We start from the raw sequence: 14182 nt of genomic DNA on the forward strand, positions 1-14182 counted from the left end.
GCTGAGTGAAGTAAGTCAGTCGGAGAAGGACAATCATCATATAGTTTCACTCATACAGGGAATATGAAAAATAGTGAAAGGGATTATAGGGAAAAGGAGAGAAAATGAGTGGTTAAAATTAGAGAGGGAGACAGAACATGAGAGACTCCTAACTCTGGAAAACAAACAAGGGATAGTGGAAGCGGAGGTGGGTGTGGGGATGGGGTGACTAGGTGACAGGCACTGAGGGAGGCACTTGATGGGATGAGCACCTGGTGTTATACTATATGTTGGCAAATTGAACTCGTGTGTGCGTATGTGTGTGTGTGTGTGTGTATATATATGAGTATATATATATATATATATATATATATATATATATATATACACACTTACATATATATACAAAAACTTTCTACCTGGAGGTCCCCATGCAAAAAATGAATGAAATCACTATTTCCAAAACAAAAAGCACCTTCCTGAGGACAGGGACCTCTAATTTTTCTGCTCCCTTAATTCCTAAACCCCAACATGGAGCCCACTACCAACCCATCTCCCAAACCAATGAAAAGTGTCCTGTCGCCATATAATGTTTCTGTTAGCATTTGGGGAGTTAGAAGAACACAGACCAAAGAAGAATGTTAAAAAAAAAAATTCTCATTACATTTAGGTTTCTAAGGTATTAAGAGTTTGCTATGTATTATATGCAGAAGTTAAGGAAGACTCAGGTGTATCTAGTTACTGAATACCGGTTCAAGGCGTTTCAAGTGCTGGTGTAAGTTGAGAGCTAGTCTATCCCACCACCGGCCTCTGCTGTCAGGACAATACACTCTCTGGGACAAGAGGCTTTCAAGTTCCTTGACTGCTTCCTGTTCCAACAACAACAGAGAAAGTTCATTAGATAGACTCATATATCCAAAAATGTAACTATATTTAGTAACCAATAAGATTGGCAAAGTATATTTAGAGAGCACATCTTCCATTCTACAAGGAGGTTGAGGACCCCGGGCCGAGAACAGGACTCTGAGATATCCCTCTGGAGTAGGCCTGAGCCCCCGAGGTATCCCTACTTTCCTCCCAGCTCTCTGACCAACTGGTGAGTGAGTACAGGGAGCTCTGCGAACACTGCATGAGATTTTCTGCACACCTAGTCAACCGGCGCAGGGCTGCACACAATCAAGCTCTAGGCAGCTGAGCACAGGTCCAAGGCTGCCAGCCCACAAGCCCCTGGGAGCATAGCAGGTCACACGGCCGATGGTGTGAGGCATGGGGTAGGGGGGAGCAGGATAGTAATGAGCAATGTCTTCATCCAAACACCGCACCTCAACAGGGAGATTTTCTGGTCTAGTTTTATACACAAATCTTCAGTTTTTGTGGTTCACAGATCTCTGAAACTAGATCTAACGATTCCCCTCAGAAAGTGCAGCACAAAGCCCTATGCATTTGCAATTAACCCCATGGATCTTCTTGGGTTTCATGGACTCATGTCAAGAAGCCCATGTTCTATGTATCCTCTTTGTAAAATACCATTTTTCCATATAGAAATGTTAACACAACAAAAGTTCACTCTAGCATCCTCATGATATCTTGTATAGGGAAGGACTGGACCAAATTTCGGATTTGTGATTTTAAATTATTTCCAGGTGGATCATGCCTGTTGTCAGGAAAACACAAGCAGATGTGAGGTTTTCTCCTCAGAGATTTCTGAAGACCTCTCAAGTCCCACATGGAGTCCTGACAGACAGACAGTCTGAGGCTCCCTGCACAGCTCCATCCAGGACCCCCAGGCTATTCTGGGGTACATGCAGCGGCTCACAAGCAGATGAAATGGTTGATCCTCTTTGGCCACCTTCCTTCTAAGCCCTGGAGACAGCAGGTTGCTCGCATCAAGCACGCTTTGATGACATTACCGTATGCTGACAAAATATGTGGGAAATGTTAATGGGCAGGCTCCCCTGCACAGCTTACCACTAACATATCAGTAAAGGCAGGGGGTTGGGGCTTCTGCTCTAACCTCATACATGTGAAGTCGCTGCAGTATCTCAACAGTCCGAGACAAAATCCTTGTATAAATCCACCCAACGGTAAAACAGCGCAGAAAGAGTGGTAAATTCTCATGGTATCTAAAATGAAGATGGACACCAGCAGTTTAGCAATCTGATTTGTGGCAAGATAGTTAAGAAGTGACAAAGCAGACTGAACTCTTAGCTTGTAAAATGATATATTCCAAATTCCGTCAGTTGTATACAATTTTCTACACCACAAACTTGCATTCTTATAGCCCGCCATTATTTCTGGGGCACTTGGTGGGGTAAAATAAGAACCACCTGAAAGCTTCTAAGCTGGAGGCAGCAAATCAGCCAAATCCCAGGCCCCGCCAGCTGATTTTGTATGTTCTGCAGACTAAGAATGGTTTTCACATTTTCCAATGGTTAAAATAAATCAAAAGGAGAATAACAGTCTGTGGCCTGTGAAAATTATAAGAAACTCAAATTTCAGTCCATAAATAGTGTTGGCACACTTCCTGCTCGTTCATTCACATTCTTTATGGGGCAGCAGACATTAGCAGCTGCCACAGAGCCAAAGATACGGACCAGATGACCTATGAAAGTCCTCTACCAACCTCTGTTCTATAGTAATCTAACTCCCTGGCTATGATTTCTCTATGATTTCCTTTTTTTATGAAGAAAATCACCAATTAACTTGTTTTAACTGTATGTCTTACTGTTTGGTGTGAGCAATGTTAATAAATTCATCTAACTTGTCATAAGAAACTCATCCAATGTACATATGTATCTCAGGAATAGTGACCCTAAATTGGTTATTTCATTTCTAGAAGGGCCTTTAAGTTAATGGCTAAATTTTCTGTATGGGGATTACAGAATACTTCCAAATGAAATCTGAGCAAAATATTCAGTTTTTTCTTAACTTTAAAGGCCATTTTCCTGGTAATGATTTTTAAGTCATTATCATTTCTGTATGAATTTTATGTCCCAGATTTTTTTGGAAAGAGCTATTTAACACTACAAATTTTCCTCATCCCTATATAAAAGAATACTTAACAAATATAAAATATGTCTAACATTTATCAAGCCAAAAAAAATCATATGCTGTGTACTTGAGCTTTTAAAGAAAATGTTCAATTTAGTTTGTTTTTCTTTCTTTTTTTTTTTTTTTTTCAGATTAACACCTACTTGAATTTCCACTGGAAGAACACATCTAGCATGGTTTCACCATCTCTGTCCTGCCAGGGTTTTCCCCACATTTAAATTCAGCTGACCAAGACTCAGAAAAGCAAACATACCAAAAGGGAATTCAAAAGTATGAACTTTCAATAATAAAAGAAGTAAGCCATGGGGATGTAATGTACAGCTTGGGGACTATAGTTAATAATACTATGTTGCATTATTGAAATTTGCTGAGAGTAGAAAAAGTTTTGTAACGATGGCAATGGATGTTAGACTTACTGTGATCATCAGTTTGCAAGATATAAATATCAAATCATATTTTTACCTGAAACTAATATAATGTTATATGTCAATCATACCTCAATTTAAAAAAAAGGCAAGCAAAAAGCCATTTGTTCACTTAAATGCCTGTTGCAGAGTGCTGAGTTATATAAAATTCACTTCAGACTTTCAGACATTTCCTTCTATGTCACACAACACTGACTATGCAAAGCGAATGGGGAATTCACCTACACAGCTGATTTGACCACAGAACAAAAGGACTAAGTTGTTCATGAAGAGAATTACCTCAAGTGGTTGAAATCACTTTGTAGGTAAGTAAATTTTGACAGGTACCTAAAAAAGATCTCACCTCAAGGAAGGGTGGCTTTTCAGTTTGTTCCAATCACTTTTTGCACACTGAGAGAGCTCCTTAGCTTCTTTCCAGTTCCCATTGGCCATTGCAGTAGAAATGTCACTCAGCATGTGTGCGGCGGCTGCATATCTGAGGGAAAAATCCACATCATCCAAGTTTCAAATGTGAATGAACATTCACATAACAAATACCACATCCTATCCCTGAGATCTAATTCTGAAGGGTAAAGTGTTTCTTGAAAATATGAAGAGTATTTAAATCTTACTCTAGTAATAAAAACATGTTACTGCCCTAAAGTAGCCTGAAACAATTAACATAGGCTACCTAGCTAGAAAGATAAAAATATTCACACCGTATTATTACATAACATGTTCCACTATATAAATGTAGTATTAATCAGCTCATTGGCTCTCATTCTTCTACTCATTCATTCATTCAACAATCTGGCAGCAACTCCATAAACACATAACTGACTTCAAAATCACATTAGGGGGGATCCCTGGGTGGCACAGCGGTTTAGCGCCTGCCTTTGGCCCAGGGCGCGATCCTAGAGACCCAGGATCGAATCCCACGTCGGGCTCCTGGTGCATGGAGCCTGCTTCTCCCTCTGCCTATGTCTCTGCCTCTCTCTCTCTCTCTCTCTCTCTCTCTCTGTGACTATCATAAATAAAAATTTAAAAAAAATTCAAAATCACATTAGGGCGCAGATCTGGTAAAAATCATTTAGTCAGAGGTAGCCTGGTAGCCCGGACACTCCCCGGGAGACAGCAATGCTGAATTATAAAGATTATGAAACCACTTGCCTAAACAAAGATAACTTCTTATTGCATCTTTAGATATGAAAAAGACATCTGCCCCAGTGATGCTCTGAGCACATGATCATTGTATTTTGGACTCTCACCTAAAAGAAAAGCATGAAATATCATTATGTGCAAATGCGTTCAAATAAGAGTAAAGGAAATTGCCTCTAAATGTAAAAATTTGCTCATGAACTCTTAAATCTAATTCTCTTATACAACACTATTGGACAATTCTAAGGTTGATAAGAGAATGCAATAGAGAGAACTGTCCTTAGGCTGTCCCAGTCTCACAGGAGCTTCTCCATGTCAGAAGCGGCCCCCACACTCCTAGCCCCATGGCCCTGACCAAGCCCCACCCTCGAGGGGCCACTGAGACCAACCCCATGGGGCCTCATCTCCCGGTCACCTCCAGCGCCACTGGAAAAGGTTACTAGCTCTCATCTCATCATACCGTCATACCGTTGTACCACCCCAGTGCTGTGGAACTGGTCCTTCGGCAGCACTCACCCATCTCCTCAACCCTTCCCCACCCACCATGGCCCTTGCCCCCTCTAAAACCCAGCTAAGAACTCGGTCTTCCCTGCCTGCCTCGCTCCCATGGGGGTGGCTCTTCCCACAGCCCTCACACCCAGAGATGGATGGAGAAGACTCCCTTTCTTCCCAGCTGCTTCGGGATCACTCTCCCCTCTTTGAGAGCACCTCTCCCCTTCCTTGGAAGCCTGTGCTTCCTCCCTGCAGGCATCCTTGGCCACCTGTCTGTCATCTTGCCCCACCTCTATGGCCCATGACTTCAACATCTGTGAGGATGAAGAGCACACTCAGTTTCCAGACTTCCTGGCCAATCATTCTTTTTCCACCTCGCTTCTGCTATCCACATACCGACAGCTGCTCAGAACTTCTGTCCCCAATGCCCTCAAAATCTTCACTTTCAGCATTTCATTCACTGAACCTCTACCCCCAATCCTTCCAGCTCACTTACTGATGGCAACAATTCCCCAACTTCACCAAGACCCACTGTGACTCCTTCTGCAACCACAGCGCCTCCTGGCCTGCAGGCTTCTATGCCCTACCCTGTTGGAGTCAACCAGCCCACCACTCATGGCAAATTTGCACTGTACATCGGGCCCACCCTCATCACAGTGTTCACACCGACCACTTCTCTGACCCAGCTCCCTGAATGGTGGGGAAGAGAATGACAGAGACAGGACAGTTGGCTTCCCTGTAATCTGAGATGACACCTCAGGCCAGCCCTGCTCCCCTGGGAAGCCTGCACACCTGCCCACCCTACAGGATGCACATTCCTAGCTTTGCCTTCCCAGCCGCAGTCCCCATGCAAGCTTCCCCATCACATCTCTCCCACAGGGACAGAGGCCATGTGAGGGGCCCTCTCAGCTTCCCATCATGGCAGCCTCAACCCTGTCCCCACCTTCACCCTCCCTCCAGTGCTCTGGATCCCAGGCCCTCTCGTCTCCCCACACTCTCCCTCCTCTGGTTGTCTCCTCTTCCCTTCTGGTCAGCCTCTCCTATTCTGCCAGGGGATGCATGAAGCACACACACCTTTATATCTGCTTCCCTCAAAACAGCAGCACAAAACTGCTCACCCTCACACTCCACCGCAGCAGTAGCTGTTTCAGAGCCAACCTCTGACCCCCACCCCCACCCCCAGAGTGGCTACTGTCTTCACTGTCAACCTCCACAAATTTCTCTGAAGCAGTTCTTGCACAGGCCACCAACTGCACGCATCTCACTAAATCCAACAGTTTTACTTCTGGCCCCACATCTACTCAGCCTCCTAGCGACTGTCCTCATGACTGGAGACACATGACTACCCACCCCTCTGTGAACCACTCTTCTCTAGGCTTCTATGTCATATGTGCTCCTTATTGTCCCCCATGCCCCTTTCCTGATTGGTCCAGCTCTCCATCTGACCTCCGAATGCTGGCTGCCATGGTTCTTGCCTTCTCTTCCCCTGTCAGGGGTCTATCCGGTTCCAAGGCTTCAAACACCATCCATGTGTTAGTGACATCAAATGCTTTCTCTAATCTGGAGCTCTTCCCTCAGCTCCTGCCAGCAGGTCCAGCACCAGACATGACACCCTCCTCTGAATAGCTAGTGGGCATCCAGAACTGTGATCCCCAACTAGTACCACCGTCCCTCTCCTGACCCTCCGGCTCATTGGTGGTACCACCAGCTGAGCCATCCATGATTCATGCCTGTCCTTCTCCCACTGTAGTCATAATCATAATCAAGGCATAAACATAATCTCTCCTCCTTCCAAAATTTCTCATACATATTCACCTCGTTACTGCTGCCACCGGCCCAGTCAAGACCTTCGCCTAGACCACCAAGGTTATGTCAGCCTTCCTGTAGCTTCCCTTGCTTCCTTTCACCCCCTATTCCACAGGATGTTTTTTGGAAAATGTGAAACAGACCACCAGCCTGCCTAAACCTCTTCAGTGTCTTCCCATTGCTCAGAGAACACCATTGAGTCTGCTCACAGGGCTTCTGAGAATGAGCATCCCCAGCTCTGCATTCCTGTCTGACTTCCCACTTGCATACTGCCCCTGTGGCCACAGAGGTCTTCTGAGTTTCTCCAACTCAGCAAGTAGCTCCTGCCTCAGGGCCTGGAGCACAGGTTCCCTGCAATGGCCAGATGCACACACCCTGCATGGCTAGCTCCCCCTCAATCCTGAGTCTCAATCCAAATGTCACCTCTCCAGGGACACTCTCTACAAAGTGGAACTTGCCCAGCCTGCCCCTCCATCAGCATAACACTTTTCACATGCCACAATTACTTTTATTTTCTATCTCCCCCAGTACAATATAACCTCATGGTGGCACAGACTCTATCTGTCCATACTGCAATCCCACCACCTAGGCACATTGTAAGTACTCAACACTCAACTCATATATATTGAATAAATGAGGATAGAAAAGACAGGATAGGGCAGCCCTGGTGGCTCAGCAGTTTAGCGCCGCCTTCAGCCTGGGGTGTCCCGGAGACCCAGGATCGAGTCCCACGTCAGGCTCCCTACATGGAGCCTGCTTCTCCCTCTGCCTCTCTCTCTCTCTCTCTCTCTCTCTCTCTGTGTCTGTCGTGAATAAATAAATAAAAAATCTTAAAAAAAAAAAAAGACATGATATATTTCAAGTACCAACAAGGCTTATCAGATCAGGTATCATATTACCAGGTATTATATAATTACCATTTCTGAAGTCAGTTAAATCGAATTTCATTTACATTTTAAGGCCCTTTGTATAACAAAAAGATGGGTTTTTTTTGGGGGGGGGGGTATTTTTGGATATTTTTTTATTGGAGTTCAATTTGCCTACATATAGCATAATATCAGTGCTCATCCAGTCAAGTGCCCCCGTCAGTGCCCATCACCTAGTCACCCCAACCCCCCGCCCACCTCCTTTTCCACTAACCCTTGTTTCCCAGAGTTAGGTGTCTCTCATGTTTTGTCATCCTCACTGATATTTTCACTCATTTCCTCTCCTTTCCCCTTTATTCTCTTTCACTATTTTTTATATTCCCCAAATGAATGAGACCATATAATGTTTGTCCTTCTCCGATTGATTTACTTCACTCAGCATAATACCCTCCAGTTCCATCTACGTCAAAGCAAATGGTGGGTATTTGTCGTTTCTAATTGCAGAGTAATATTCCATTGTATACATAGACCACATCTTCTTTATCCATTCATCTTTCGATAGACACCGAGGCTCCTTCCACAGTTTGGCTATTGTGGACATTGCTGCTAGAAACATTGGGGTGCAGGTGTCCTGGCATTTCACTGAATGTTTCATCTGTATCTTTGGGGTAAATCCCCTGCAGTGCAATTGCTGGGTCATAGGGCAGATCTATTTTTAACTCTTTGAGGAAGCTCCACACAGTTTTCCAGAGTGGCTGTACCAGTTCACATCCCTACCAACAGTGCAACAGGGTTCCCCTTCCTCCACATCCTCTCCAACATTTGTTATTTCCTGTCTTGTTAATGTTCACTATTCTCACTGGTGTGAGGTGGTTATCTCATTGTGGTTTTGATTTGTATTTCCCTGATGGCAAGTGATGTGGAGCATTTTCTCATGTGCTTGTTGGCCATGTCTATGTCTTCCTCTGTGAAATTTCTGTTCATGTCTTTTGCCCATTTTATGATTGGACTGTTTGTTTTGTTGCTGTTGAGTTTAATAAGTTCTTTATAGATCTTGGATACTAGCCTTTTATCTGATACATCATTTGCAAATATCTTCTCCCATTCTGTAGGTTGTCTTTTATTTTTGTTGACTGTTTCTTTGCTGTCCAGAAGCTTTTGATCTTGAAGAAGTCCCAATAACTCATTTTTGCTTTTGTTTCCCTTGTCTTCATGGACGTCCCTTGCAAGAAGTTGCTGTGGCCAAGTTCAAAAAGGGTGTTGCCTGTGTTCTCCTCTAGGATTTTGATGGAATCTTGTCTCACATTTAGATCTTTCATCCATTCTGAGTTTATCTTTGTGTACAGTGTAAGAGAATGGTCTAGTTTCATTCTTCTGCATGTGGCTGTCCAATTTCCCCAGGAACATTTATTGAAAAGACTGTCTTTCTTCCAGTGGATAGTCTTTCCTGCTTTGTCGAATATTAGTTGACCATAAAGTTGAGGGTCCACTTCTGGATTCTCTATTCTGTTCCACTGATCTATGTGTCTGTTTTTGTGCCAGTACCACACTGTCTTGATGACCACAGCTTTGTAGTACAACCTGAAATCTGGCATTGTGATGTCCCCAGCTATGGTTTTCTTTTTTAATATTGCCCTGGCTATTTGGGGTCTTTTCTGATTCCACACAAATCTTAAGATGATTTGTTCTAACTCTCTGATTTTTTTTTCATGGTATTTTGATAGAGATTGCATTAAATGTGTCAATTGCCCTGGGTAACATTGACATTTTCACAATATTAATTCTTCCAATCCATGAGCATGGAATGTTTTCTATCTCCTTGTGTCTTCCTCAATTTCTTTCAGAAGTGTTCTGTAGTTTTTAGGGTATAGATCCTTTAAGTCTTTGGTTAGGTTTATTCCTAGGTATCTTATGCTTTTGGGTGCAATTGTCAATGGGATTGACTCCTTAATTTCTCTTTCTTCAGTCTCATTGTTAGTGTATAGAAATGCCGCTGACTTCTGGGCATTGATTTTGTATCCTGCCACACTGCCAAATTGCTGTATGAGTTCTAGCAACCTTGGGGTGGAGACTTTTGGGTTTTTGATGTACAGTATCATGTCATCTGCGAAGAGGGAGAGTTTGACTTCTTCTTTGCCTTTTATTTGAATTTGAATGCCTTTTATTTATTTTTGTTGCCTGATTGCTTAGGCTAGGACTTCTAGTACTGTGTTGAATAGCAGTGGTGAGAGTGGATATCCCTATCATGTTTCTGATCTTAGGGGAAAGACTCCCAGTGTTTCCCCATTGAGAATGATATTTGCTGTGGGCTTTTCGTAGATGGCTTTTAAGATGCTGAGGAATGTTCCCTCTATCCCTACACTCTGAAGAGTTTTGATCAGGAATGGATGCTGTATTTTGTCAAATGCTTTCTCTGCATCTATTGAGAGGATCATATGGTTCTTGTTTTTTCTCTTGTTGATATGATCTATCACATTGATTGCTTTACGAGTGTTGAACCAGCCTTGCATCCCGGGGATAAATCCCACTTGGTGTTGGTGAATAATCTTCTTTAATGTAGTGTTGGATCCTATTGGCTAGTATCTTGTTGAGAATTTTTGCATCCATGTTTATCAAGGGATATTGGTCTATGATTCTCCTTTTTGGTGGGGTCTTTGTCTGGTTTTGGTGGCCTCAAAGTGATGCTGGCCTCATAGAACGAGTTTGGAGTATTCCACTTCTTTCTATCTTTCCAAACAGTAGAATAGGTATGGTTTCTTCTTTAAACGTTTGATAGAGTTCCCCTGGGAAGCCATCTGGCCCTGGGCTTTTGTGTCTTGGGAGGTTTTAGTGACTGCTTCAATTTCCTCCCTGGTTATAGGTCTGTTCAGGTTTTCTATTTCTTCCTGTTCCAGTTTTGGTAGTTTGTGGTTTTCCAGAAATGCATCCGTTTCTTGTAGATTGCCTAATTTATTGGCATATAGCTGCTAATAGGTTTTTAAAATCGTTTGAATTTCCTTGGTATTAGTGGTGATCTCTCCTTTTTCACTCGTGATTTCATTAATTTGAGTCTTTTTTATTTTTAATAAGGCTGGCTAATCGTTTATCTATCTTTATTAATTCCTTCAAAGAACCAACTCTTGGTTTTGTTGATCTGTTCCACAGTTATTCTGGTCTCTATTTCATTGAGTTCTGCTCGAATCTTTATTAACTTGCTTCTTCTGCTGGATGTAGGTTTTATTTGCTGTTCTTTCTCCAGCTCCTTTAGGTACAAGGTTAGCTTTTGTATTTGAGTTCTTTCCAGTTTTTGAATGGATGCTTGTATTGCGATGTATTTCCCCTCAGGACTGCTTTTGCTGTATCCCAAAGATTTGGAACAGTTGTATTTTCATTCTCATTAGTTTCCATGAATCTTTTTAATTCTTCTCTAATTTCCTGGTTGACCCTTTCATCTTTTAGCAGGATGGTCTTTAACCTCCACATGTTTGAATTTCTTCCAAATTTCTTCTTGTGATTTATTTCTAGTTTCAAAGCATTATGGTCTGAAAATATGCAGGGACAATCCCAATATTTTGGGGATACCTACTTTCTCAAAAGAATCTGGCATGCTTTTTCTTTCCAGCTCCCCTGCTTTTGAACTTGTCACCCATGGTTTTGTCAATCATAGAACTAAAAAGTAATCTCCCTTAGGCCAGTAATAAGGACAATTATAATGCTAACTAGGACATACTAAGTCATCCCCAAGGGCCAGGCTCTAAGCACAAGTACTTTGCATGTATTAACACACATCTGGAGGAATATACTATTATCCATCCCTTTCATAGATGGGGAAACTGAGGCACGGGGTGGTTTCACCAGTTCTTTACTACAGAGAGGCTGGAACCTGGCTTCAGTGTACACAGTTTCATCAAAGAGAAAGAACATAAAGTCACTAAAAATGAAAAGGTTAAAAGATATGAGACAACTCAAAACAGAGTAAGGACATATTCTTATTTAAAAGAATTTATTCCAGTAGGACACAAACAAGACAGTGAGCTTCCTGACAACTCAGCAAACTGGGCTAGAGTCCATGTATATCGATGCTGCTTTGATTCCATAATTTCAATGTTATTTTTTAAAGCACACATTAGACAACATATTAACAACTCTCCTAAAATCAAGTATCAGAATCAATTTCAGTTACATATGAGTCATAAACTTTAAATCAAGAATCAAAAGTGCCATTTTAGGAATCTAAATTAATCTTTTTTATAATGATGGGCTTTTAAAGGAAATCCAAGTTTTTTTTTTCCTGTAGGAAATCTTTACCAAAACCTGCTTTGTCAGTCAAACCAAACATTCACTGAGTCCATGTGCCAAAACAGATTGGTGACAATCTCTAATCTTGCATGTGCATGATTTGAGTATACGCACACAAGTTAGAGTTAGTATTAGCTTCATTTGAAGCGTTATTGCTAGGGAAACATTCATCTTCGGCCTTGTTCGTGCCACTAACATATTCACAAGGCAGGTTTGTTCAAGTGTCTGTATTTACAAAATGTTTCCTGCCAAAGCTATTTGGGAACATGGGGCAGGAAAAATTTTTGTAGTTCTAACTCCAAACTCATTGGTTTTGGGCAACCTTAATCTAAACATATTTCTATATTCTCCTTATAGTCTCAGAAACATATAATAATAATGAAAACTTTTACGTACATGTAAAGTGACACAGTTATTATAATGAGCTAATATATGATCTTACCTGATGAGATCGTCTTTGTCTTGGAAGATCTGGGTTTTCCGATTGATGGTGTACCTAGGAAACTCCATTCGGCCAAGATTGACCAAAAGCACAGTCGAAAGCTGTCCCTGACCACCACAGGCGGCTTCCTCATCTTCCAGTGAGTCCGTCAGGGAAAAAAGCAGCAAGACCCGGGAAAAAATAGCTCGAGGACCTTTACAGACTCTCAGTGACTGTCCCGCCAAGGCTTTAGCTCTGAAAAATGTACAGTATAGATAAATAACTTTGTTTTTTTAAAAAGCATTTGGAGGTTAGATTTTACAAATTATTCTCAGAAAAAATAAAGGTAAGTGGCAATCATTATTCTAACCCTGAAGCAAATCTACCACTTCCAGCTCTGTGAACTTGGAGCTTAACTTAACCTCTTTGAGGCTCAGAGCCTACCCAGGGACATGGTGAAGATTAAATGAGATTCTATCTCCAAATCGTTTGACATAAGGTTTGGCTCAATAAAAAAGCAACATAGGTTTATACTGGTCATGAATGTGTAAAATACAAGAAAAGTCATACAAGTAGCCGTTTTCACTTCTTGACAAGTGACATTCAGATTAAATAATATTTATTTAAAATGTCATTATTTGGGTACCTGGCTGGCTCAGTAGGTAAAGCATGCATCTCTTGATCTTGGAGTTGTGAGTTTGAGCCCCATGTTGGGCATAGAGACTACTTAGTAAAAATTTTTTGAAAATAAAATTAAATAAATAAAATAATAAAATAAATAAAATAAAATAAAATAAAATAAAATAAAATAAAATAAAATAATAAAATAATAAAATAAAATAAAATAAAATAAAATAAATAAAATAAAATAAAATAAAATAAAATAAAATAAAATAAAATAAAATAAAATGCCATCATCAAAGGCTGTTGGTTAGCATGATTTTGTGTACCAAAAAGTGGTCCCAAGATCTGGTGCTATTCTGTGATATGCAAAGCTGTCCAAAAGCATCTCTGCTCTAGGGTTACCTCAGAGTAAATTGAATTTGATTCTGGATGCCTTCGAGGTAGGCCTGGAGGTCTGAATTAAATTCAGGGCCACGTGGGCCCTCTGGCTCTTACAACTTGGATACCATCTAGAACAGTGTTTCTCAAACTTAGCACTATTGACATGTGGGCAGGATAATTCTTTGCCGGGGAGAAGGATGATGTCCTGTACATTATAGGATACTCAGCAGCATCACTGGCCTCTACCCAGTAAATGCCAGTAGTGCTCACTTCCCTCTTCATCAAGACAATCAAAATGCCTCCAGACGTTACCAGATAGATATTCCCTAGAGGGCAAAGTCACTTGCAGTTGAGAACCACTGGCCTAATGGAAGACCTTACTTTCCTATCCATCCCAGAATTATTAACCCAAAAGCAGTGCTACATCCTAAGGGTGTTACAGAAATTAGTGCACCATCAGATACATGAGGGGACACAGGTGAGATTCCTATCACACCACTATTTAATTAAGAGTCACTCATCTAACAGAGACTGATACGAAGTGCCCACACTTTGTCCATCTCCATTCAGCATCCCAGGGATGCCCCAGTTGGCCAATTCTCTGAGTTCAGAAGGAACCATTAAACATGGTAAAATGAGCAATGATTATCTACTGGGATTAAGAAAGTATAAATAATGCGCCTTTTCTGTTTCTTCATGATAACAGCAAAGTACAATAACAA

General features: G+C 41.6%; 1 protein-coding gene across 5 annotated transcripts in view; it reads right to left on the reverse strand.

Moving 5' to 3' along the window:
• FAN1 (FANCD2 and FANCI associated nuclease 1) overlaps window positions 1–14182 on the reverse strand; it is a 40121-nt gene that overhangs the window by 11737 nt on the left and 14202 nt on the right. For all 5 annotated transcript variants that reach the window (XM_077868961.1, XM_077868953.1, XM_077868945.1 and 2 more), the window contains 4 exons: window positions 12477–12710; window positions 3799–3930; window positions 1994–2102; window positions 729–848 (listed from right to left, as the gene is read on the reverse strand). In XM_077868961.1, the coding sequence (XP_077725087.1) occupies window positions 729–848; window positions 1994–2102; window positions 3799–3930; window positions 12477–12710 (595 nt within the window). The remainder of the gene's footprint in view (window positions 1–728; window positions 849–1993; window positions 2103–3798; window positions 3931–12476; window positions 12711–14182) is intronic.

The sequence above is a fragment of the Canis aureus genome, chromosome 2 (genome assembly GCF_053574225.1).
Source record: "Canis aureus isolate CA01 chromosome 2, VMU_Caureus_v.1.0, whole genome shotgun sequence".
Lineage (NCBI taxonomy): Eukaryota > Metazoa > Chordata > Mammalia > Carnivora > Canidae > Canis > Canis aureus.